At 46.3% G+C, this 26,558-nt stretch overlaps 1 protein-coding gene across 1 annotated transcript in view; it reads left to right on the forward strand.

Moving 5' to 3' along the window:
• LOC111970708 (potassium voltage-gated channel subfamily B member 1-like) overlaps positions 1–25,710 on the forward strand; it is a 110,423-nt gene extending 84,713 nt beyond the window's left edge. The window contains exons 3-4 of the mRNA XM_070445704.1: positions 22,751–22,961; positions 23,113–25,710. Coding sequence (XP_070301805.1) covers positions 22,751–22,961; positions 23,113–24,929 — 2,028 coding nt within the window. The 3' untranslated portion in view covers positions 24,930–25,710. The remainder of the gene's footprint in view (positions 1–22,750; positions 22,962–23,112) is intronic.
• The last annotated feature ends 848 nt before the right edge of the window (positions 25,711–26,558 follow it).

The following is a 26,558-nucleotide window of genomic DNA, read 5'->3' on the forward strand; positions in this document are numbered from 1 at the left end:
TGCGCCAGAACAGGAATAAACAATTTCTACAGTACGAAGAAGGCAGGGGTGTTACAGTTTGAAGTCGGAAGTTACCATACCCCTTAGCCAAATACATTTAAACTCAGTTTTGTTTCACAATTCCCTACATTTAATTCTAGTAAAAAAATTCCCTGTCTTAGGTCAGTTAGGACACACTTTATGTTTAAAAGTTTGTGAAATGTTCAGAATAATATTAAGAGAGAATTGATTTATTCAGCTTTTAGTTATTTCATCACATTACCTAGTGGGTCAGAAGTTTACATACATCAATTATATTTGTAGCATTGCCTTTAAATTGTTTAACTTGGCGTCAACATTTCCACAAGCTTCCCACAATAAGTTGGCGTGAATTTTGAGACCATTCTTCATGACAGAGCTGGGTGTAACTGAGTCGGGTTGTAGGCCTCCTTGCTCGCACACGCTTTCAGCTCTACCCACAATGATGCTTCTTATAGGATTGAGCGTCAGGGCTTTGTGATGGCCACTCCCAATACCTTGACTTTGTTGTCCTTAAGCCAGTTTGCCACAAGCTTTGGAAGTATGCTTTGGTTGGGGTCATTGTCCATTTGGAAGACCATTGCGGACCAAGCTTTAAGTTCCTGACTGATGTCTTGAGATGTTGCTTCAATATATCCACATAATTTTTCATCCTCATTATGCATTCTATTTTGTGAAGTTGCACCAGCTCTCCTTGCAGCAAGTGCACCCCCACACATGATTCGCCAGCCCCCCGTGCTGGTGGACGGTTGGAGATGGTGTTGCTTCGGCTTGCAAGCCCCCCCTTTTTTCCCCCTATATACCAAACAGTTTCATTCACTCTGTTTCAACAGACCCGAGGACATTTCTCCAAAAAGTACGATCTTTGTCCCCGCATGTTGCAATTGCAAACTGCGAAACTGGGCTTTTTAATGCGCCGATGCGTTTTGGAGCAGTGGCTCTTCCTTCGCATCGCAGCCGCCTTTCAGGTGTATGTCGAGTATAGACTCGTTTTACTTGGATATAGATACTTTTGTACCGTTTCGTCCGCGATCTTCATTCCTTTGCTGTCTGCGAATTGATTTGCACCTTTTCTGCCACCAAAGTATTTCATCTCTAGGAGACAGAACGCGTCTCCTTCCTGAGCGGTATGACGCTGCGAGTCCCTTAGGTGTTTATTACTTGCGTACTATGTGTGTACAGATGAATGTGGCCTACCTTCAGCATTTGGAAATTGCTCCCAAGGATGAAAAACCAGAGCTTGTGGAGGTCTACAAAAATGATTTCTGATCTTGGCTGATTTCTTTAGATTTTTCCATGATTTCAAACAGAGGCACATGAGTTTTGAAGGTAGGCCTTGAAAATACATCCACAGGTGACACTCCAACTGACTCAAATGATGCCAATTAGCCTATCAGAAGCTTCTAAAGCCATGACGTAATTTTCTGGAAGTTTCCAAGCTGTTTAAAGGCACAGTCAGCATAGTGTATGCTTAAAACTTCTCGACCACTGAATTGTGATACAGTGAATTATAAGTGAAAATAATCTGTCTTGTAAACAATTGTTGGAGAAAAATGACTTGTGTCGATGCACAAGTAGCATTCCGACGACTACCAAACTATAGTTGTTAACAAGACAATTTGTTGAGTGGGTTGAAAAAACGAGTTGAATGACTCCAAACCTTGTGTATGTTAAACTCCGACTTCAACTGTGTTGTTTGCATGATTAAACGACTCATGTTGTAATTGTAACAACAATGTCAGAAATTCAAAGTCGCTTTTGAGTTTTTTGAGCTCTGACCTACCTATAATTCCTCGCAATTAAATGCAGACCGTTATCTCCCAAGAGAACTATCCTGAGTTGTTGTCCACAGCCGCGTATTATCCACACAGCAAACGGGTAATCTAAGACGGCCATCAAGGACCTCAAGGACTTTATGCAACTGGAAAACCTTATATAACCTGAGCTGCATTATTGACGCTGGAGATTTATCAAAGCTAGATTTGAGAACAAGGCTACTAATATAATCAGCATATCGTTGCAGTAACAACGAGTAAACAGTCGACCATGGCTACCTAACGTCCGTGATGCAATACCTGCCCTGCCCCTCCTTGGCATCTGACGCATGACCCATTTGTGCCACGCTCGCTCGCCCATGCTTAGGCTGTCCAATGCTGTCTGACCAATCGATTCCCACGATTCAGATACTCGATCACCTGGCCGGATATGTTCCCGGGTTAAATCTCTCGGAGGGAGTAGGACGAACGGTCGCCAGGTAAAGCTCCAGCTGGAGAAGGAAACCCTGACACCCGGCCGCCGTTCCATCATACTCCCGTGGAAGCGCCAGCCGAAGAGCCCCGGAGCCGGATGTGGTAACAGGAACAGGAGGTGTTGGGGGAGGGGGTGCTGGAGATGAGGTAGGAAGGCCACTCCTCTCCCATCGATCCATCCTCTCCATCATTTGGTCCATCGCTGACCCAATTCTGTGGAGAACACTGGTGTGATGGAGGACTCGTTCCTCCATCGATGGGAGAGGAGACGCGGCTGCTCCTGCTGATTCCATATGTCTGGTGCGGGATTCTGTCACGCGGGACTAAGTGGGTGAAAAGAATCAGACGCAGAGAGAGAGCCGCTTGGAAAAAACTATTCATTTTACTGCTTAACAAAATATGAAGCCCGAACATACAGGGCGCAGAAAAACACTTGCAACAACCCAACATACAACGCACAACGTAACAAAAAACAATCCCGCACAAAACAAGGGCGGGTCAAACTCCTAAATATAGGGAAGCTCATTACGTAACAAAAAACCACAGGTGCAAATAATCAGAAAACACAAACAGACAAACGAAAAAGGGATCGGTGGCGGCTAGTAGGACGGTGACGACGACCGCCGAGCACCGCCCGAACAGGCAGGGGAGCCAACTTCGGCGGAAGTCGTGACACTGGGACTATTAAAACATTCTCTAACCAGAAATCTGGCATTGATGGCAGCATTCGCGCAAAACTGAAAGCACGTACCACCGTATTTAATCATGGCAAGGCAACTGGGAATATGACCGAATACAAACAGTGCAGTTATTCCCTCCGTAAGGCAATCAAACAAGCAAAGTGTCAGTATAGAGACAAAGTGGAGTCGCAATTCAACGGCTCAAACAAGAGATATTCAATCAATCCCTATCCCAGTCTGCTGTACCCACATGCTTCAAGATGGCCACCATTGTTCCTGTTCCCAAGAAAGCCAAGGTGACTGAACTAAATGACTATCGCCCCATAGCACTCACTTCTGTCATCATGAAGGCCTTTGAGAGACTAGTCACCTCCACCCTACCTGTTACCCTAGACCCACTCCACTTTGCTTACCGCCCCAATAGGTCCACAGACGATGCCATTGCCATCACACTGCACACTGCCCTATCCCATCTGGACAAGAGGAATACTTATGTAAGAATGATGTTCATTGACTACAGCTCAGCATTCAACACCATAGTACCCTCCAAACTCATAATTAAGCTTGAGTTCCTGGGTCTTGACCCCGTCTTGTGGAACTGGGTCCTGTACTTCATGATGAGCCGCCCCCAGATGGTGAAGGTAGGAAACAACATCTCCACTGCGCTGATCCTCAACACCCCACAAGGGTACATTCTCAGCCCCCTCCTGTACTCCCTGTTCACCCATGACTGCATGGCCATGCACGCCTCCAACTCAATCATCCAATTTGCAGACTACACAACAGTCGTAGGCTTGATTACCAACAACGATGAGACAGCCTACAGGGAGGAGGTGAGGGCCCACAAAGTGTGGTGTCAGGAAAATAACCTCTCACTCAATGTCAGCAAAACAAAAGAGATGATCGTGGACTTCAGGAAATAGCAAAGGGAGCACCGCCCCAATGCACAGACGGGACAGCAGTGGAGAAGGTGGAAAGTTTTAAGTTCCTCAATGTACATATCAATGACAAACTGAAATGGTCCACACACACAGACAGTGTGGTGAAGAAGGCGCCACAGCACCTCTTCAACCTCAGGAGGCTGATTTTTTTTTGCTTGTCACCAAAAACCCTCACTAACTTTTACAGATGCACAATCAAGAGCATCCTGTCGGGCTGTATCAACGCCTGGTACGACAACTGCACCGCCCACAACCACAGGGCTCTCCAGAGGGTGGTGCAGTCTGCACAACGCATCACCGGGGGAAAACTACCTGCCCTCCAGGACACCTACACCACCCGATGTCACAGGAAGGCAAAAAAGATCATCAAGGACAATAACCACACGAGCCACTGCCTGGTCACCCCACTTCCGTCCAGAAGGCGAGGTCAGTACAGGTGCATCAAAGCTGGGCCTTAGAGATTGAAAAACAGCTTCTATATCAAGGCCATCAGATTGTTGAACAGCCATCACTAGCACAGAGAGGCGGCTGCCTAACTACAGACTTGATATCATTGGCCTCTTTAATAAATGGAACACTAGTCACTTTAATAATGCCACTTTAAGAATGTTTACATATCTCGCATTACTTATCTCATATGTATATACTGTATACTTGTTCCTAAACATCTATTCTATACTATCAATTGTATCTTAGCCGCTCTGTCACTACTCATCCATATATTTTACATTTATATATTCTTATCCCATTCCTTTACTAGATTGTGTGTATTAGGTTTTGTTATGGAATTTGTTAGATATTAGGTTTTGTTGTGGCTTAAGCATTTCGCTACACTCGCGATAACATCTGCTAACCATGTGTATGTGACCAATAAAATTTGTTTTGATTTGAGTGTGTGTGCTGTTGTAGCCTATTGTATTTAGGCCTACTTACACAATATTTGTAAATATTTTGTTTATACATTTTTGTTTCATTTTTTTATAGACTTTTTTTTTTACAGTCCAGGTCAAACTTATACAAACGTACAACAACTCGCGCCATAAATTCAAAGCGCACGCATTGTTTATGCTAAAACTGTTATGATGCAGTTATAATAATAATGCAGTTATTAGGCCTACGGTAACACACCTACGGTAACAGAGTTTCCCTAAAACTAATGCCAAAATGCAGAATGCTAAATGCAAAATCTGCAAGCGCTTCGACAAGTGGATTGATCCGACATGCCCAAGTAACACTTGTGACGCTGGATGAAATTCTAGCAGAAATGTCTGCAAGCAAAAAGCTCTCCTGCCTTACCATTGCAAACAGCATTGGGATACACATATCTGCCAGATTGTTCCACCATGTGCGGCAGTCCACGTATGTTTGCGTGACGTATGTTTGTTGTTGTTGATCGCTGTCGAACGCCAAAACCCGAACTAAAGACCTCGGTTTAAAAGCTGGCAGTGTTTTTATATACTTTTATTTTATTTTGAATCATGCGGCTCTGTTGGGCTAAATTGCTGTGAGCGCTGCTATCTGTCCCTGAATCCTGTCATAGGGGGAGAGACGCGAAAGCCCAGCTAGCCTAGCTGGCTCAGCGTTTCAAATGGAGGCCGCTATTGAACGTTTCCAGCGTTGCATGAGCTGTATTTACTTTGCTTTATTCCGGGACAATGTGGACCGCGCTGACTTTCAATATAGCCACTACTTGCTTGCGGAGGACTACAGGAGCGAAGTAGCTACTCTTAGCAAGCAAGTAGCAAACCTACATAAGCTACTGGGGAACCCACGCCCGCCTACTTTTTATTTTTCTTCCACCCCAGTAGCCGGACTCCGCTCTGGTCTGGTGGAAGTTACTCTGCCGTGTCAGCTCTCCACAGCCGACTGGCCGGTGCTAGGCAGGGTACCATCCCCGAATGGGTCTCCCCCTTCCCTGGAGAACGGAGCTGTTCTCGACCCAACCAACCAGCCATGGAGGTACGTCACTCGCCGTGTAAGTCGAAGAAGGCGTCCTCTGGCAACGGGGGTCTTCATGGAGATGTTGAGCCCGGAACTGACAGAGACCAGAAACAGCTTTGCCACCCTAGATCCAGAGGTTCCGGCACCTTCGTCCTTGTTGGCTTCCCAATCAATTAAATTGTCAACATGTATTGATCACATCTTTACTAATACTGCAGATATTTGCTTTAAAGCACTATATCCATATGATGTAGTGATCACAATATAATAGCCATATCTAGGAAAACCAAAGTTCCAAAGGCTGGGCTTAATATAGTGTATAAGAGTTCAAACTAGAAGTTTTGTAGTGATTCATATGTTGATGATGTAAAGAACATTTGCTGGTCTGTGGTGTGTAATGAGGAGCAACCAGACGCATTTATGAAAATACTTATTCCAGTTACTAATAAGCACAAACCCATTAAGAGAATGACTTTAAAAACTGTTAAATCTGCTTGGATTGACGAGGAATTGAAAAATGGTATGGTTGAGAGGGATGAGGCAAAAGGTATGGCAAATAAGTCTGCCAGCCAACTGAGTAGCAAACGTACTGCAAATTACGAAATCATGTGACTAAACTAAATACAAATACAAATAACCTACACTTTGAAACAAATATAAATTATATAAAGAATGATAGTAAAAAGCTTTGGGGAACCTTAAATGAAATTTTGGGGAAAAAAGCCAAGTCAGCTTCATCATTCATTGAATACGATTCATCACAAAGCCCACTGATATTGCAAACTACTTGAATTACTTTTTCATTGGCAAGATAAGCAAACTTAGGGATGACATGCCAGCAACAAACGCTGACACTACACATCCAAGTATATCGGACCAAATTATGAAAGACAAGAATTGTACTTTTGAATTACGTAAAGTCAGCGTGGAAGAGGTGAAAAAGGTATTGTTGTCTATCATCAATGACAAGCCACCGGGGTCTGACAATCTGGATGGAAAATTACTGAGGTTAATAGCAGACGATTTTGCGACTCCTATTTGCCACTTCAATTTAAGCCTACTAGAGAGCGTGTGCCCTCAGGCCTGGAGGGAAGCTAAAGTCAAATCAAATTGTATTAGTCACATGCGCCGAATACAACAGGTGTAGACCTTACAGTGAAATGCTTACTTACGAGCCCCTAACCAACAGTGCATTTAAAAAAAATATGGATAAGAATAAGAGATAAAAGTAACAAGTAATTAAAGAGCAGCAGTAAAAAATAACAATATATACAGGGGGGTGTCTGTACAGAGTCAATGTCCGGGGGCACCGGTTAGTTGAGGTAGTATGTACATGTAGGTAGAGTTATTAAAGTGACTATGCATAGATGACAACAGAGAGTGACAGTGGTGTGGAGAGGGGGAGGGGGGTAAATGCAAATAGTCTGGGTAGCCATTTGACTCGATGTTCAGTAGTCTTATGGCTTGGGGGTTGAAGCTGTTTAGAAGCCTCTTGGACCTAGACTTGGCACTCCTGTAGTGCTTGCCGTGCGGTAACAGAGAGAACAGTATATGACTAGGGTGGCTGGAGTCTTTGACAATTTTTAGGGCTTTCCTCTGACACCGCCTGGTATAGAGGTCTTGGATGGCTTGGATTCGTACTACCCTCTGTAGTGCCTTGCGGTCGGAGGCCGAGCAGTTGCCATACCAAGCAGTGATGCAACCAGTCAGGATGCTCTCGAGGGTGCAGCTGTAGAACCTTTTGAGGATCTGAGGACCCATGGCAAATCTTTTCAGTCTCCTGAGGGYGAATAGGTTTTGTCGTGCCCACTTCACGACTGTCATGGTGTGCTTGGACCATGTTAGTTTGTTGGTGATGTGGACACCAAGAAACTTGAAGCTCTCAACCTGCTCCACTGCAGCCCTGTCAATGAGAATTTGCTCGGTCCTTTTTTTCCTATCTTCCACAATCATCTCCTTTGTCTTGATCACGTTGAGGGAGAAGTTGTTGTCCTGGCAACACGTGTTTAGGTCTCTCTCCCTATAGGCTGTCTCATTGTTGTCGGTGATCAACGGCAAATTTAATGATGGTGTTGGGGTCGTTTCTGGTTGTGCAGTCATGAGTGAACAGGGAGTACAGGAGGGGATTGAGTCATTCCGCTACCCAAGAATAGTAAGCCCCCTTTACTGGCTCAAATAGCCGACCAATCAGCCTGTTACCAACCCTTAGTAAACTTCTCGAAAAAATTGTGTTTGACCAGATACAATGCAATTTCACAGTAAACAAATTGACAACATAATTTCAGCATGCTTATAGGGAAGGACACTCAACCAGCACAGCACTTACACAAATGACTGATGATTGGCTGAGAGAAATTGATGATAAAATGATTATGGGGGCTGTCTTGTTAGACTTCAGTGCAGCTTTTGACATTATCGATCATAGTCTGCTGCTGGAAAAACGTATGTGTTATGTTTTTACACCCCTTGCTATAATATGGATAAAGAGTTATTTGTCTAACAGAACACAGAGGGTGTTCTTTAATGGAAGCCTCTCAAATATAATCCAGGTAGAATCAGGAATTCCTCAGGGTAGCTGATTAGGCCCCTTGCCTTTTAAAATTTTTACTAACGACATGCCACTGACTTTGGGTAAAGCCAGAGTGTCTATGTATGCGGATGACTCAACACTATACACGTCAGCTACTACAGCGACTGAAATGAATGCAACACTCAACAAAAAGCTGCAGTTAGTTTCAGAGTGGGTGGCAAGGAATAAGTTAGCCCTAAATATTTCTAAAACTAAAAGCATTGTATTTGGAACAAAACACTCACTAATCCCTAAACCTTAGCTAAATATTGTAATAAATCATGTGGAAATTGAGCAAGTTGAGGTGACTAAACTGCTTGGAGTAACCCTAGATTGTTGACTGTCTTGGTCAAAACATATTGATGCAGTAGTAGCTAAGATGGGGAGGAGTCTGTCTATAATAAAGCGATGCTCTGCCTTTTTAACAACACTATCAACAAGGCAGGTCCTACAGGTCCTAGTTTTGTCGCACCTTGACTTGTGTTCAGTCGTGTGGTCAGGTGCCACAAAAAAGGTCTTAGGAAAATTGCAATTGGCTCAGAACAGGGCAGCACGGCTGGCCCTTGGATGTACACAGAGAGCTAATATTAATAATATGCATGTCAATCTCTCCTGGCTCAAAGTGGAGGAGAGATTGACTTCATCACTACTTGTATTTACAGTCGTATGAAAACGTTTGGGCACCCCTGACAATTTCCATGATTTCCATTTATAAATAATTGGGTGTTTGGATCAGCAATTTCATTTTGATCWATCAAATAACTGATGGACACAATAATATTTCAGTAGTGAAATGAGGTTTATTGGATTAACAGAAAATGTGCAATATGCATCAAAACAAAATTAGACAGGTGCATAAATTTGGGCACCCCAATAGAAAAATCACATCAATATTTAGTAGAGCCTCCTTTTGCTAAAATAACAGCCTCTAGACGCTTCCCATAGCCTCTAATGAGTGTCTGGATTCTGGATGAAGGTATTTTGGACCATTCCTCCTTACAAAACATCTCCAGTTCAGTTAGGTTTGATGGTTGCCGAGCATGGACAGCCCGCTTCAAATCATCCCACAGATTCTCAATGATATTCAGGTCTGGGGACTGGGATGGCCATTCCAGAACATTGTACTTGTTCCTCTGCATAAATGCCCGGGTAGATTTTGAGCAGTGTTTTGGGTCTTTGTCTTGTTGAAACTTTGTGACTGATTCTTTAACATTATTCCCAAGAATCTGCTGATATTGAGTGGAATCCATGCGACCCTCAACTTCCCAGTACCGGCACTGGCCACACAGKCCCACAGCATGATGGAACCCCCACCAAATCTTACTGTGGGTAGCAAGTGTTTTTCTTGGAACGCTGTGTTCTTTTGCCGCCATGCATAACGTCCCTTGTTATGACCAAATAACTCAATCTTTGTTTCATCAGTCCACAGCACCTTATTCCAAAATGAAGCTGGCTTGTCCAAATGTGCGTTTGCATACCTCAAGCGACTCTGTTTGTAGCGTGTGTGCAGAAAAYGCTTCTTCCGCATCACTCTCCCATACAGCTTCTCCTTGTGCAAAGTGCGCTGAATTGTTGAACGATGCACAGTGACACCATCTGCAGCAAGATGATGTTGTAGGTCTTTGGAGGTGGTCTGCTGGGCATGTTGACCGTTCTCACCATCCTTCGCCTTTGCTCTCTCCGATATTTTACTTGGCCTGCCACTTCTGGCCTTAACAAGGACTGTGCCTGTGTCTTCCATTTCCTCACTATGTTCTTCACAGGCACTGACAGCTTAAATCTCTGCGATAGCTTTTGTAGCCTTCCTCTAAACCATAATGTTGAACAATCTTTGTTTTCAGGTCATTTGATAGTTGTTTTGAGTCCCCCATGTTGCCACTCTTCAGAGGAGAGTCAAAGAGAACAACAACTTGCAATTGCCACCTTAAATACATTTTCTCATGATTGGATGCACTTGTCTATGAAGTTCAAGGCTTAATGAGCTCACCAAACCAATTGTGTGTTCCAATTATTCAGTGCTAAGTAGTTACAGGTATTCAAATCAACAGAATGACAAGGGTGCCCACATTTTTGCATAGCCTATTTTTCACATCTGATTTAATTTCATACAACTAATATTGCTACACTAAAAATCTTTGTCTGGACAATACCCCAGTACTCCAGCTTTTATTAGAAAATGAATATGGCATGACACACTGTTACACCCCAAAACCTAACGAGAAACCACCACATCACACAAGAACCTGAAAGTCAAAACGAACCCTGGATTCCAAACAGAATCCCAGTTCGACGAAACAAAACGGACAAATCTGCCAAAAAAACCTACCCACCGGAAGACCAAAAGACCCCCCATCCCACACCGCCCACAGCAAAGAACCAACACAACAAACAACACCATAACAACAAAACAAAAGACCACGAGCACCGATAGCCAACCACCTACCCACCAAGCCACCACACAGCCCACAACAAACCACACACACACATCTCACCACCAAATACCCGACCCCACCCTCCAAAGACACGCCCAACCCAACCACCAACCACCCCCACCTGCACACACAAGACATACACACCAAAATCATACCAACCACACACAAACCACAACACCCACCCAACAACAGAAACCAACCCCCACTCCCAAACCACCCAAACACCACACCCACGAACCCACACACAACACGCACCCAACAACCAACTCAATCGACGACCACCACTCCCACACAAGACACACACCACAAAGCCAATCAAGAACAGAACCACAAACAACCCACACCCCCCCCCAACCTCCCTCCTACGCCCCCCACACCGACATCTCACTCCAACCCTCCCCAACAAATACCACCAAAAAACACCAAAACACCCCACACAACCAACCGACAAAAACACCACACAAACAAGCCACCACCAACACACTCAAACTCACCCACCACCTATCACCCTCACCACCGCCCCCTCCCACCCACCACCACACACCCCGACCACCCACACACACACCACCAACAAACCCCCAAAACACACCACCAACCACAGTACCCCACACCACTAACAACCCACAACCCACATCCACCACCATCACATCACTCACAACAACTAAACAACTCAGAACAATCGCACGACCCAACGCTACACCACCCATCATCACACATCACAACCAAACCCCAAATCCCACCACCCACACCCCACAGCCCACGCCCAGACATGGCACAAAACGCACCACCCAAACCTCCACAGCCCACACCACACAAGCTCCACTACAAACACATACCACTACGATTTACCACAAACCTCACCCAAACACTCCAACCACCGACCTCACGTCTCCCCAATATCCACAGAACAACCATAAAAACAAACTCCGAATCTACCAACCAACTGCCCTTACTCGATACAACCCAACAACCACGACCTAACCAACCATCACATCTACCACCGCACCGAACCACTACAACCGACCGCTCTACTAACGACCGCCATCCAACACCCTAAATCCGCAAACCTAAATCTCACCTCACAACCGCACGCACGGCCCACCCAACCCACCACTCCGCATCACGACCACACCCCCACACCACAAAACCCAACTCACACTGCACATCCTCCACTAAACTGACCCACAAACACTCAACAAAGCGCAACAACAACCCCCTCACCACCCTCAAACCCCACCGCCCACAACAATACATCCCAATGCACACGCAAACTAAGCAACATCACAACCACACGACACGCCCCCAAACCCCACTTCACAAAAGACTCATCAGCCTCAAAGAACCCACACCCCGCACGACCCACCCAAACCGAGGCATACACAACAAGCACAGATTAGAACACTCTCAACCCAGACCAACTCACCCCACTCCCACAACACGCCACATCACACTCAAAAAATTCCGCTCCCATATAAACACACAACACACACAAGCACACCTGCACACTCTCAGATACCACAACGCACCACCCGACACACATCAGCCCCCCCTCCATCCCACCGCAAAACACAACTACCAACAATCAACCCAACCCCTACGCCCACCAGCCACACGCACACCGACAGCCTCCACACCATCAACACCAACGTCACCACACCAAGAAACAAAGAACACTCATACCCTACCCGACCAAAGCCACCAACGGCCAGACAAACACACGTCAACGCGCAGGCAAGATCCCACCCATCGCGAACATACAACTTACGAGCGCCGCAAGCAACTACACTCGAGCCCAAAGACCACCACGACTACACGACCACCGGAACAGCACACCCATCGAACAACACACTCAAACACAACCAAACACATATCCACACCAGCCAGACACAACCATATAATAAACCCCGATCCAACCACCCCCAGCCCTACCCCTACCGCGCTCGACACTACCAACCCTCGGCCCATAAGTACATCCTACACACAACCACACAGTCTCGCACGGCACGCTCACCAAAACACAACACCCAACCACACATACAACCTGCACAACCACACCCCACACAAAACACCTCAACGTCCAAACTCACACCCAAACACGCTGACAAATAACCCCCCACAGACACGCCCGGGTCCTCACTCACCAACACCCCAACCACCCTACCGCTGCTCACACCTACCACCCTACCCACACCAACCCCCCCTTCTACTAACACCCAAAGCCAGCGCACGCACAACAACTACATACCACGACCCAATCGCCTTCACAAACCACACAAACGACAACTCCCATCTCACCAGCCCGCACAACACGCGCCTTCCCACGTCCATCCATCGACCATTAGCGGCAACAAAAAAGAAACACCCCACACACACCACGCCCCAAGCAAAAACCAACACAACACCACCCCGACAAAATTAATAGTCCGCCGCCAAAAGCACGACTCGCGCAACAACCAGAAGAAACAATACCACCACCTCCACACTCCTCACACGAACCACAACACCAACTCAAACCATCACCCCCACCGCTATCCTCCAACATACAACAAGCACCGTCACTTCACAAACACCTCGATAAAGCCTAACACCCCTCACACACATACCCCTTCACAACACATCTCTCACCCAACAACCCACCCACCACCACCACCACCATCCAATCAACCACTACATGATCACACCCACAAAGCCAACAAGCACATCCACAAACACACCTCGTCAATCACCACCTCCACACCCACCCACACACCACGACACACACCACCATGTATCCAAACTACTCACCGACAATTACCTCAACCCATCACACAAACTAAACCGAATCGTAACATCTCTCCTACACACTCAGCGCACAAACTGCAACACTCAGCCCACCCCACTTCGACTCATCACAGCAAATACATCACGAGCAAGCCACTCTCCCACACAAGACACTTTACACCTCCCAAACATCAAAACATCACTCATCAACACCCCCTACTGACCACCCACACCCTAACCACATCCCTTCTCACATACACTACCCTGCACACACCCACAACTCAACGACATGCTCACACGAACCTACAACTACCACTAACCACAAACAATACCCCCTACCACCTTCCGAACCCACAGACTCGCATAACTCACACACCACACCACACCACCTCTGATCTGCCCGACACACCAGCCAACACACCCCTCACTCCACCACTGCCCCTAACCCCTACATCAACCCACACCCACACTAGACTTCCTATCACACAGCAACTCCACACGCAAACACCAAAGGCCCATCACATCCCTCCTTTACTACCACAATAACCACAACCAACCCCATTCCCACCATACACCAGGAGCAACCCCACCAGACACACACATCCGCAACCACATACTAAGGCACTATTCCCCACTCCCAACTTACATCCCCTCACTCCACTAGATACCCCTCACTCGTCCAAACACAACCGACTCCACTCACTACCCTCCAACCATCACACAACCAAACCAACACCCCGCCACCCACACTCCATAAGCCCCTCCAACCACACACACGCAACCATCACCACAACACCTAAGACTACCACATCACCCTCGCTAACTTCATCCCTCAACCACTCCAATCCGACTACCCCACACCACGCATCCACCACCAGAACCTCCCACACTCTACCAACAACCCGCCACCCACCAACACCACCAACAAACACCAAATCCAATCTCTCCTATCACAGTCCCACTCATACGTCCCACCATAAATCACACCCTACACTCACTTATTAAACCACAGAACACACACACCGAACCAACACCAGCCAACCAACATACCACACACCAGCACGAGCTACCTCATCCTACCTCACCTCTCCAACCGCCCAACCTTCTCGTACTACCCCCCCACCCCCCATCCCACAAACCACCACCTCAAGAGACTCACACCTCTTCTACTAAACTCTTCCACCAACCCAAACATCACCCTAAACACACCACAACGCACCCCCACTCACCCACCTACCCCATCAACGCTCACACAACAGCAGACAAAAATCCTGCAATCCACAAAACCTCATACAGCAGACAACACCACCCGACACCCGCCCGCTCAATCACACAAAATCTCCACCGCCACTCTCCCAAAAATACACAACCCTCCCACCACTAACCACACTACACACAACACCAACAATCACCATACCTGACCACCTCTCACACTCACCCCCTCCTCACCCCCAACACTGCCCACTCAACACACTACTCCCCGCAAAAAAGCACTATCCCCAAAACTCCCCAACACCAGACAACACGAACTCTCTGAAACCCCCTCACAACCCTGCCAATCACAACACCACTACCACTATCATCAAAATCCACCAAACATAAGCAAAACACCAAACCTCCCAACAGAACGAAAACCACAATCATACGCACACCCGCTCGCAACGAACAGCCGGACTCAGCGTCGAACCGCAGCGCAGCCCCTAATAGCCACCATCCCTATCCGCTCCTGGCCAGCGGCACCAAGCAGAAACGCCAGTCACATATTACCGCCTACCCAAACCTCACGAATCCAATCTGCACCCAGCACCGTCATCCCGACAGCCCCCTACTCAACATCACACATGCACACCCCCCAGCGCTCACACCACCACCACCCAGCGAACACGACTACCACTACACAACAGAATCCCAAACCCCCCACTCACCAATCCCGACCACACAACAGCTCTACTCAGTAACTAACAAGCGCACACTGCGCCAATAAATCACTCACGATCATTTTCTGTGACGACAGAGTAAATGATTATGCAGCCTCAGAGGGTGCCCAAACTTGTTCATACGACTGTATGAGAGGTCAAAATTTACATGTTGAATGCACCGAGCTGTCTATCTAAACTACTGGCACACAGCTCGGACACCCATGCATACCCCCACAAGACATGCCACAAGAGTCTCTTCACAGTCCCCAAGTCCAGAACAACTAGTGGACTACATAGAGCCATGACTACATGGAACTCTATTCCACATCAAGTAACTGACGCAATCAGTAAAATTAGATTTAAAAAAACGGATTAAGTAGTGCCTGTGGCAAACAGTGTGTTGTGAATGTATTGTAACACACACACACCACACACACACACACACACCACACACACAACACACACACACACACACACACACACACACACACACACACACACACACACACACACACACACACACAGACACACAGACACACAGACACACCACACACACACACAACACACACACACAACACACACAACACACACACACACACACACCACACACACCAGTCTCCACCCTGGCTGCACTTCTCTGCTCCGGGAGCATTTAATCCAAACACCAGATTTCAAGCTGAAAGAAGGGGAGAATGGAGAGAAGGAGGAAAGATAAACAGATAGGGTCATTATTCACATCTGCCGTGACACTATGGCAACAGTGTGCTCTGTCTCTGATTGGTCTTAGATAAGGCGGCCTGGCTGCCATCATTTCTCCTCCTGGAGTATGAGCCGGCAAAATGATTATGAGACCGTTGTCCAAGGCCTTCGCTGTCAATCACTTCCTAACAACCACTCCTATTGCACGTTTTGGCTTCTTATCTCCTCGCTAGTTTTTTAACATCAAGCTCTAAATCTGTGTGTGTGTGCGTGTGTGTGTGTGATGTGTTGGTGATGTGTGTGTGTTGTGTTGTGTTGTGTGGTTGTGTGTGTGTGTGTCTGACCTATCTCCATACCTGTCGATGTGTGTGTGTGTGATGGTGTGTGTGGTGTGTCGTGTGTGTGTGTGTGTGTTGTGTGTGTGTTGTGTGTTGTGTGGTGTGGTGTGTGTGTGTGTGCTGACTGTGTGTGTGTGTGTGGGTCGTGTGCGTGTGGCTCGTTGTGGGGTGTGTGTGTGTCGGTGCTGTGTCTGTGTGACGCAGAGAGAAGCAGAGAGAGATGTAAGAGCACCAATACGAGTAGCTCCTGTGACTCCTAAAACATAACAGTTGTAGGCAGGCCCGGACCGCCTCGCCGCGCTCATCAGCCGCCTTAGACAGAGGACCGCATCAATAACTACATCTTAGACATCCTTATGAATCTAAGCATGGCACTTTCAAAAGTTACCTTTTCACCCAGACAGAGCAGAAACATGTAAGCTTCAACTGCTGGCTACTCGTCCATTGCATAACCCAACAACAGAAGTGTTTCCCTAAAAGCTGCCTGGGTTTAAGCAAACATCTTCTCTTTTCAGAAATAGAAATGCTCAATTGATAGGGACAGAATAGCAAAGTATTTTTCTTTTTTATCTCCTCGAATATTATAGGCTGCAGCTCAGCTTTAGAATGTCATAGAGAGGAATCAATTTATCAAACCAATCTATCCCCATATGCATCGGAGTCATGTCTTTCTCGGGCACTTTAGAGCTTGTTTTTACCATTAGGCATCAACGAGTTAAGCATTGTTATCGAACGCTTGATATAATCTGGATACGTTTCATGTATTTATTTCAAAATATAAAGCAAACAATACATATCCTTTTCGCCCTTTTCTTTAACAAAGGGTATGTGATACCGTCACTCAATTCGAGCCCTGGTTTTAACCAAACACACCAAGCCCTTCCCAGACACGGAGGTATTTAATCAGTGCATGCGACAGTATTGTATTTGGCTATAACGAAATCTATGAATAGTATAATTGTGTCTGTCAACAGGTAGACGTTCCACTTATTTATGGGAATAGGAAGAAATAGGCTCCAATTATACATGTAATTCTATGATTATGCCCATAGAAAATGTTGGTGCACGTGTGCACATATAGGAGGTCCCTCACCAGGCAGAAGGGAATATTTGACTTTAACCCCTGCATTGGAGAGTTACAATGTTGCTGTCACTATGCAGCCATCTGCCTATAGTAGGAAACCGAGTGTCTTATTTATAATATGCCCCCTGTTATCACACATGGCACGATCCCATAATTGTTACAATAAAGATAACACTTTTATATAACATATATAACACATATTTTTATGTCAATATTCCCGTAGAACTGTAAAAACTAGAAAGATCATTTGAGCTTCAGAAAGAAGTGCTTTCATAAATGCATGGTGGGCCTCGTTCTGCTGGAGCAGTGTCAAATAAGCTTCATGTCAATGACCCACCCTTAACGAACTTTGTTTATTTACATATTGAATTTGATTGTCCAACATCAGTTTCAGCATTTATTTATTTAGTCTCCGCCTAAAGTGGCCTCTTTCCTCTTCTGTGGTGCTTCTGTGGTGCATTGCAGTCAGCGATGTTTTCTCTCGGTAGCTGTCCATAGTCCTGAAATCAAATCATCTGAGAGAGACAGAGAGAGATAGAGAGAGGGGAGAGAGAGAGAAAGAGAGTGAGAGAGCGAGATTAGGATGTAGTCTATTTAAATAAAAAAAATACAATGTAAACAGGTGATAGATAACTGAATAATCTCTCATAATTGATTACTCCTTCATGATTCCATCAAAGATACCCAAGATTTCCACAAACTTCAGAAAGTTCCCATTATTTGGCTCATTCAGCCTGTCGGTGGTCCCACATAACGCAATGTTCTGGGTGGCCATTACGCGTATCAGGGCTATGAGCCTCTGCAGCACCTGCTGCCAGTTGAGAGTCTTTCCGTCAATAGCCCGTTAGGCTTGGGACAAGAGAGTTTGCTTGGACACAAGCCTGATCTCCAGCTCCTTCCACCTCTGGAAACTAACTTGGTGGTCATGCGAATTCTCATGCGAGCTGAGGAGGTGGCATAGATTCTTCCAGTCCCTGCTTCCATCCCTGACCAGCACAGATTTGCAATCCTGTTCAAAAAGTTTGCAGCAAAAACAGAAGGCTGCATTGATAGGAAAGACAAGCAATGGTCTCTCCACTCTCTCCCTGTTCGCCATCCTCCTATCTAACTTTCGATGCCCCTCATCTCTTGGTAAATTCCCCTCTTTATCCTGATGTGGCCCAGCCTGCACTAACATATCCCGTAAAGATCCATTCCATTCTGGAAGTCGGATTTAGCAGCAGCACCCCACTGTCATCGGGGACGAGGAGTGACGAATCTGAGTCCGGGTCCAAGATAGTAGGGTCTTTGCCCGCATTGTTTGGAGGTGTGGCTAGGCCTAGTGCAACCACTTCTCCTTTTCCAGCCAGAGAGCTGTCTTCATCGGTGGAAGTGCATGGCTCGGACTCCTTCGGTTTGCCCTCTTCGCTGCTAGAATCAGAGAACGAGGGGGTCGTTGTTCTTGCGCGAATGAATGGCCTGTCCTCGGAGCCTTGTCATTCTCCACACCGGCTGATGGACATTGCTGCACGCTGATATATTTCAGCAGCGAATTTCTTTGGTTTAGAGATTGTGGCTCTTTTCTCATTCTTTTTTTATTTTTTTATATTCGCTTCCTGATAGTTTTCGTCTTTTAGACATGGTAGCAAATTGTTTCAAATCTCTATAGTTTACTTTTAGCAAAGATGATATCCACTATTAGTAACTAGCTAATGTTAACAGGCTAGCTTAAGCTACTGCCTTAATCACTAATCGTCTTCGTCACTGTCATGCCTGCTCCCGCTCTTCCCCCCTGGTGCTTGAGGGTGCCAGGCTCCCCAGCATTGCGCACTCCTGCCACCATCATTACGCAGGCCTGCCTTCCCCCCCATCATGCGCATCAGCGATTATTGGACTCACCTGGACTCAATCACCTCTGTCATTACCTTCCCTATATATGTCTGGTTCCTCGCTCTGTTCCCTGCTTTAGCGTGACTTGTCACTTGTCTTTGTTTACCCGTGTGCTGACGCTGTTCCTGTTCTGTTACCTGTCTGTTCCTGTTCTGTTACCTGTCTGTTCCTGTTCTGTTACCTGTCTGTTCCTGTTCTGTTACCTGTCTGTTCCTGTTCTGTTACCTGTCTGTTCCTGTTCTGTTACCTGTCTGTTCCTGGTTAAATGTTGATCCCGTACCTGCTTCTCATCTCCGGCGTCGGTCCTTACTGTCACACACAAACATAAAAAAACAATGCAATCATTTCATTTGCAGATTCATTTTTATTAATGTTTCACAATTGAATAATCCCATATAAACACACACATCACCATAGGATAGTGGGAGTGAACTTCGGGAGAAGCGGGAATGAAATGGGGGCGGGAACTGCAGCAACGCTATGAGCTGGTGGCTGGGGTGCCGCTGGTGGTGTAGTAGCCGATCAGGGGGCTGCAGCCAATTGTCAAAATGCCGCCCCAAATTCAAGTGCCGCCATAGGCCTAATGGGAGGGCCAGCCCTGGTTGTAGGCTATAGAGTAGCAGTATATCCTAATATACTGATGAGTTGTAGGCCATAGAGTAGCAGTATATCCTAATATACTGATGAGTTGTAGGCCAGAGAGTAGCAGTATACCCTAATATACTAGACTAGACTGGACTGAACTGGTTGGACTTTTCTGGACTGGACTTGACTGGCTGGATTGGATTGGACTGCACTTGACTAACTGGACTGGACTGGTTGAACTTGACTGGACCAGACTGGATTTGTGCCTCAGGCTATGGGATTGAGTAGTGCTGATTCCAGCATCTCTTCCTAATACTCTTATCAATGAAAAAGGATTGAAAGGCCAGACAGACAGTAAAGTGTTCCCCAGTGTGCCTGTGTTTGTGCTTCTCTGTGTGTGTGTGTGGGGGGGGGGGTCGGTGTCCCCCCTGCGTAACAGTTAAGCTAAGGTGCGCTAATGTGATTAGCATGAGGTTGTAAGTAACAAGAACATTTCCCAGGACATAGACATATCTGATACGGGGAGAAAGCTTAAATTATTGTTAATCTAACTGCACTGTCCAATTTACAGTAGCTATTTCAGTGAAAGCATACCATGCTAGTGTTTGAGGAGAGTGCACAGTTATGAACTTGAAAATGTATCAATAAATCAATTAGGCACATTTTGGCAGACTTGATACAACGTTTTGAACAGAAATGCAACAGTTCGTTGGATCAGTCTAAAACTTTGCACATACACTGCTGCCATCTAGTGGCCAAAATCTAAATTATGGCTGGGCTGGAATAATACATTATGACCTTTCTCTTGCATTTCAAAGATGATGAAKATATTATTATATATATATATATATATATATATATATAAAAATACGTTTTTTTCTTTGTATTATCTTTTACCAAATCTAATGTTATATTATCCTATATTAATTTCACATTTCCACAAACGTCTAAGTGTTTCCTTTCAAATTGTATCAAGAATGAGCATATCCTTGCTTCAGGTCSTGAGCTACAGGCAGTTAGATTTGGGTATGTCATTTTAGGCGATATTTGGAAAAAAAGGGTCAGATCCTTAAGATGACTCAAATGTAAAGTGTGTGTGAGTGTGTGACATGTGGAAGGCAATGGGCTCTTTTAGAAATGTCATACTGGACTAGCCTCAATGAGCCTGTGGCTAACTTTCAAGTAATGTTCCATACACACGCACGCACACACACAAACACACAATGTATACACAAACAGATAAACAAACACAGGCACAGACATGTTTCACACATGCTCTGGAGAGATGGATTATCTGCAGTGATACTACAGTAAACCCCAGGTTAAAGCACTGCTGTTGTTGGATAACAWCAAGGTCAGATTAACAGTTACCTTGGGATCTATCATGGGCATTATCATTGGAATTCATTTGAATTTGAATACAGTTGGAATCGTTTTGAACAAAGCTACCGCTACGTAGGCTTGTTTGTTCTAAAATATGCACTCTGTGTTTTTTTATTTTTTATTATTTATTACAAAAAACACAAGGAAGGGGTAACATTAAAGTATGTGTTTGTATTCAACCTTTTAGATAGAGCGAATAAAACAGTTATGAAATGTATAATTTTTTATTTTAACCTTTATTTATCTTGGCAAGTCAATTAAGAACAAATTCGTATTTACAATGACGGCCTACACAAGCCAAACCCAGACGACTCTGGACCAGTTGTGCGCCGCCCTATGGGACTCCCAATCACGGCCGGTTGTGATACAGCATGGATTCGAACCAGCGTGTCTGTAGTGACGCTTCAAGCATTGGAGATGCTGTGCCTTAGACCGCTGCGTCACTCGGGAGCCAAAATTAATTTGGAAATAGTTTTTTTCTGCGACTTTTCAGGCTCTCAAAGATATTTCCATCCATTGTTTGACCTTTTTATATTTTGGTTGAAATATCAGATTGTTGTTGACATTCTGCTGGCTAAGCATTATCTCTCACTCTAACGCTCATTCATAGCGAGGAGGCAGTTGTAGTCAGATAAGTGGGTCATGAATTAATAACTGTTCCAAGTCAGTCCCTTTGCATTAGGCTGAACTCCTACCCAAACACACAAAAACTTGTGTAAGCTTTTTTATTGTGGGGTGGTTGATTGTAACCAGGAACCTTGTCTTCAAGACTACGCATTTTTATAATGTATTCAGAGTTTTTCTCTAATACAACTCTTCTCAATTTGTCCTCAATAAATTTGAATCTAGGTATGTGTCAGATGTGCAGATCTGTTCAGGATAACACACGACAGCAAAAAACGAATGTACAAATCACATTAGACAATAAAGTTGTATGTTGTTTGTTTTCCCATTCATGGGGCTCACTGTTTGTCCTCCTCTCCTCCTGACATCTCCACTGATACTTGCTCACATATTGTACTTTACAATAAGTCACTTTGTATGAAGGCGTCTGCTAAATAGCGTATATCATTGACACTGATAATGTCTTTGATAATGACACTGAGTCTCAAATGGCACCCTATGAGCCCTTGTAAAAAGTAGTGCACTATATAGGGAATAGGGTTTCATTTGGGACGCATTCATTGTCTCTTTGTCGCAAATCGTCCTCAATGATAACCTCTCTCTCTCGCTCTCTCGCTCTCTCTCTCTCTCTCTCTCTCTCTCTCTCCCCCCCCCTCCAGATCCTAGCCATCATCTCCATCCTGTTTATCGGGCTGTCCACCATCGCCCTGTCCCTCAACACCCTGCCTGAGCTGCAGGACACAGACGAATTTGGACATGCCTCAGACAACCCCCAGCTGGCCCACGTAGAGGCCATCTGTATAGCCTGGTTCACTATGGAGTACCTCCTCCGCTTCCTCTCATCCCCCACCAAATGGAAGTTCATCAAAGGTGAACACTTCTGTTTTTAATGTGCATTTAAGTTGTGCTACCTTTAGCTTCTGTCTGTGTGTCCACTGTTGTGTATTTATTGGTGTTTAATYTTTTAGCTGGTGCAAACAAATTTCCCTGAGGATGAATAAAGTACTATCTTATCTTTAAGGTCCCCTGAACGTGATCGACCTGCTGGCCATCCTTCCTTATTACATCACAATCTTTCTGACAGAGTCCAACAAAAGTGTTCTACAGTTCCAGAACGTCCGGAGGGTGGTTCAGATCTTCCGGATAATGCGTATCCTGAGAATTCTGAAGCTGGCACGTCACTCCACGGGGCTACAGTCTCTAGGTTTCACCCTGAAGAGGAGTTACAACGAGCTMGGTCTACTCATCCTCTTCCTGGCCATGGGCATCATGATCTTCTCCAGCCTAGTCTTCTTTGCTGAGAAAGACGAGGATGACACCAAGTTCAAAAGCATCCCTGCCTCCTTCTGGTGGGCCACCATTACTATGACCACGGTGGGCTACGGGGACATTTACCCTAAGACTTTGCTTGGGAAGATTGTGGGAGGTCTCTGTTGCATTGCAGGGGTGCTGGTGATAGCCTTACCCATCCCCATCATCGTCAACAACTTCTCTGAGTTCTACAAGGAGCAGAAACGTCAAGAGAAAGCTGTGAAGCGTCGGGAGGCACTGGAGAGGGCGAAACGCAATGGGAGCATTGTCTCCATGAACATGAAGGAGGCATTTGCCCGCAGCGCCGAGCTGATGAACGTGGTGGTGGAGAAGAGCGAGAGGCTGCTGACGCAAGACAACCACTTCTCGCCCAGCCACTGGAAGTGGACGCCCAAGCGGGCTGCCAACGCCTCAGAGACCAGCTCGGCACACTCCTTCAACCCTGTGGAGTCCCAGACGGGTTCTCCCAGCAAGGCCAGGGCCTCCAGTCCTCAGGGGCTCAACGCTCAGAAGCTGGAGGAGATGTATTACCAGATGGCCAAGACCCAGTCACAGCCCAACCTCAATGCCAAAGACAACAGCTCCAGGGCTGGCAGACAGAGGGATGAGATTGAGCTGGGGGCAATCCCTGGAGGTCCAGGGGACCCTATGCTAGGGGGTCGAGAGGGGGTGGGGGACATGAAGAGCCTGTCTAGTATTGACAGCTACATCAGCTGTGCTGCAGACTTCCAGGATAATCCACGTGGTGTCTACCCCCTAAGTCCAGCCTCCGGCCTGGCCCTCCTTGCCCAGGAGACCAGCCGCTTCTCCCATATCATCCCAGCCACGGCCCTCTCTGGGTGGGTCAGCACCAACCCTGGCCTCCAGACCACCCTGGAGCATGAGTTTTTTTCTGCTGCAAAAAACTCAGTCTCGGACAACACTCACAACTTCAACAAACCTTTGAAAGGTGGCAGCCACTCCTACAAGGTGAAGTACCGGAGCAGTGGAGGGGAGTCGGGGCCAGGACCAGGTCAGTCGCCCAGCAACGGTGATCCTCTCTCAGGCATCTCCATCCTGTCTGACTGCTCCCTGCTCAGCCCGGAGACGTCCATCTACACCACAGCCAGTAGCAGGACCCCACCCAAGTCTCCGGACAGCTCCACCCTGACCACGGCCCCGACCTCCACCCCGGCTGTCTTCACCTTCCATGACTCCTCCATCAGTAAGTACATTGACGCCGATACAGATGACGACGAGCACCTGAGGGACATGTCGGATGCCACAAGCCCCTCGGAGTGCCTGCTGGCCGGCTCCAGTGCCCCTAAATGCAGCCGGAACATCAACAGTGGCTACAACCATAGAGGCATCAACCACCTGGCATCAAGCACCACCCAGCGAATGCTGGGGCAGAACTGCCTGTTCCCCAGCTTGGATGGGGGGACGCGGGGGAGCGGGGGCCACGTGGAGAACAATGTGGTGTRGGAGCTGCCCCGCAGGCCCAAAGGGGACAGAGGAAAGTCTAGTACCATGGACCAGAGCCTCTGAGCTGCAGAGGGACATCCAGGGACATCCAGAGAGACACGGACTAGCCGTGTGAGGAAGCCGGAGAAAGACAAAGTAATAGAGAGATAGAAAGAGAGAGAAAGAAAGAAAGAAAGAAAGGGAAGGAAAGAGAGGCACACTGTGCCGAGTCCCTTTACAAACTAACAGAAAGGGCCAGGAAATGAGAGAGATTCAGGGCAGAGTTTGGGCTGTGGTGTGGTGTTGAATACTCTGGGAAAAGACTTGTAGAATAGATCGAGAACACCACTCTCCCTCCCTATTAGCCACAGTACACTAGCTACCACAAAACTGGGCAGAGCACTCCCAGTGACCCATCTGAGCAGGGGCCCCACAGGGAGATGTGGGAGTAGGTCAAAGGTCAACGCAGAGCATGCTGGGAGGGGAATTGGTCTGTTGGTTGGTTGGGGCTGTGGTGGTTCAGGTCAATTCATTGGCTCTGGGGTAGGGGGAAAAAGGTGAGGCAGAATGGATGAAGGGGGGAACCGGGAGGCGGGGAAGAGCAAGTAGAGAGTCATGTTGTGAGCATAGGGATAGAAAGACAATCATCCCCTATATTCTCCTACAGTTCTACCTATCTCAGGTGACCACTGTCCCATTCCAGCCTGAGCCCCAGCCCAGCTCACACTGTAGTAGGGATTCCAGAAGAGGAGTTACGGCAGACGCCAATAAGCTACTTACTAGTGCCCCCCCTAGCCCCAGACCTGGCCTTAGTCGTGTGTGTGTGTGTGTGTGTGTGTGTGTGTGTGTGTGTGTGTGTGTGTGTGTGTGTGTGTGGTGTGTGTGTGTGTGTGTGTGCGTGCACGCATATGTTTAAAGGATAATTTATGTATCCACATTTTGAGATTGTCTTACCTGATTAATTTTATTTTAATAGATAAAGGAGGTTACCTATAGTAGATCGTGGTTTACTAGTCTGTTGTGTCATGACCATATCTGTTTGAGTATTTCTGTATGGGATATTTCTTATTGTCAGACAGTTATTGGAGATTCAATCCAGACTTGTTTTTAGGGGAAAACCAGTCTGTGAGTCTTGTTCTTCTTGGTACAGTTTGTTTATCTCGTGGTGAGAGTAGAGTACCACATTGATCTTCCATTTCTGTCTGTGAACATGTCTTGATTGTCTGTTGTTTTGTGTTACACTGAGTTTGAGTCAGAGGGGAATGGTTGAAAGAATCTGTACATTTTTGGTATCAAAGTGAGGAACAATAATCATCCTGAAGATTTGTGCACCAAAGCACACATTTAGAGAGCTCTGCTCCAAGGCATTCATGTAGCGAACAGCCTGCCTCTTCCTCCTAGTCATACCACCAAGACACAAGTGTTCAAAAGAGATCGCTTCAGACGAATGCTGAGATGTGCAAAGGAAAAATAACCAGTTTATTTTATGGTATTTTATAAAGAATGTGGGAATGGATTTATGAATTTATATTTCAAATCCAAGCAAACATTAGGATATATGCTCATATTAAAACAGTGTGAAACATTGATACACAGCTGCCCAACATCGCATCATATCATTTTCCTTTGAACAACATAAAGAGACTGAGTGTTGAGAGAGTGGTGGGGGGGGACTGATGTTGAGAGAGAGGGTGGGGGGGACTGAGTGTTGAG

Source organism: Salvelinus sp. IW2-2015, linkage group LG11 (genome assembly GCF_002910315.2).
Source record: "Salvelinus sp. IW2-2015 linkage group LG11, ASM291031v2, whole genome shotgun sequence".
Classification (NCBI taxonomy): domain Eukaryota; kingdom Metazoa; phylum Chordata; class Actinopteri; order Salmoniformes; family Salmonidae; genus Salvelinus; species Salvelinus sp. IW2-2015.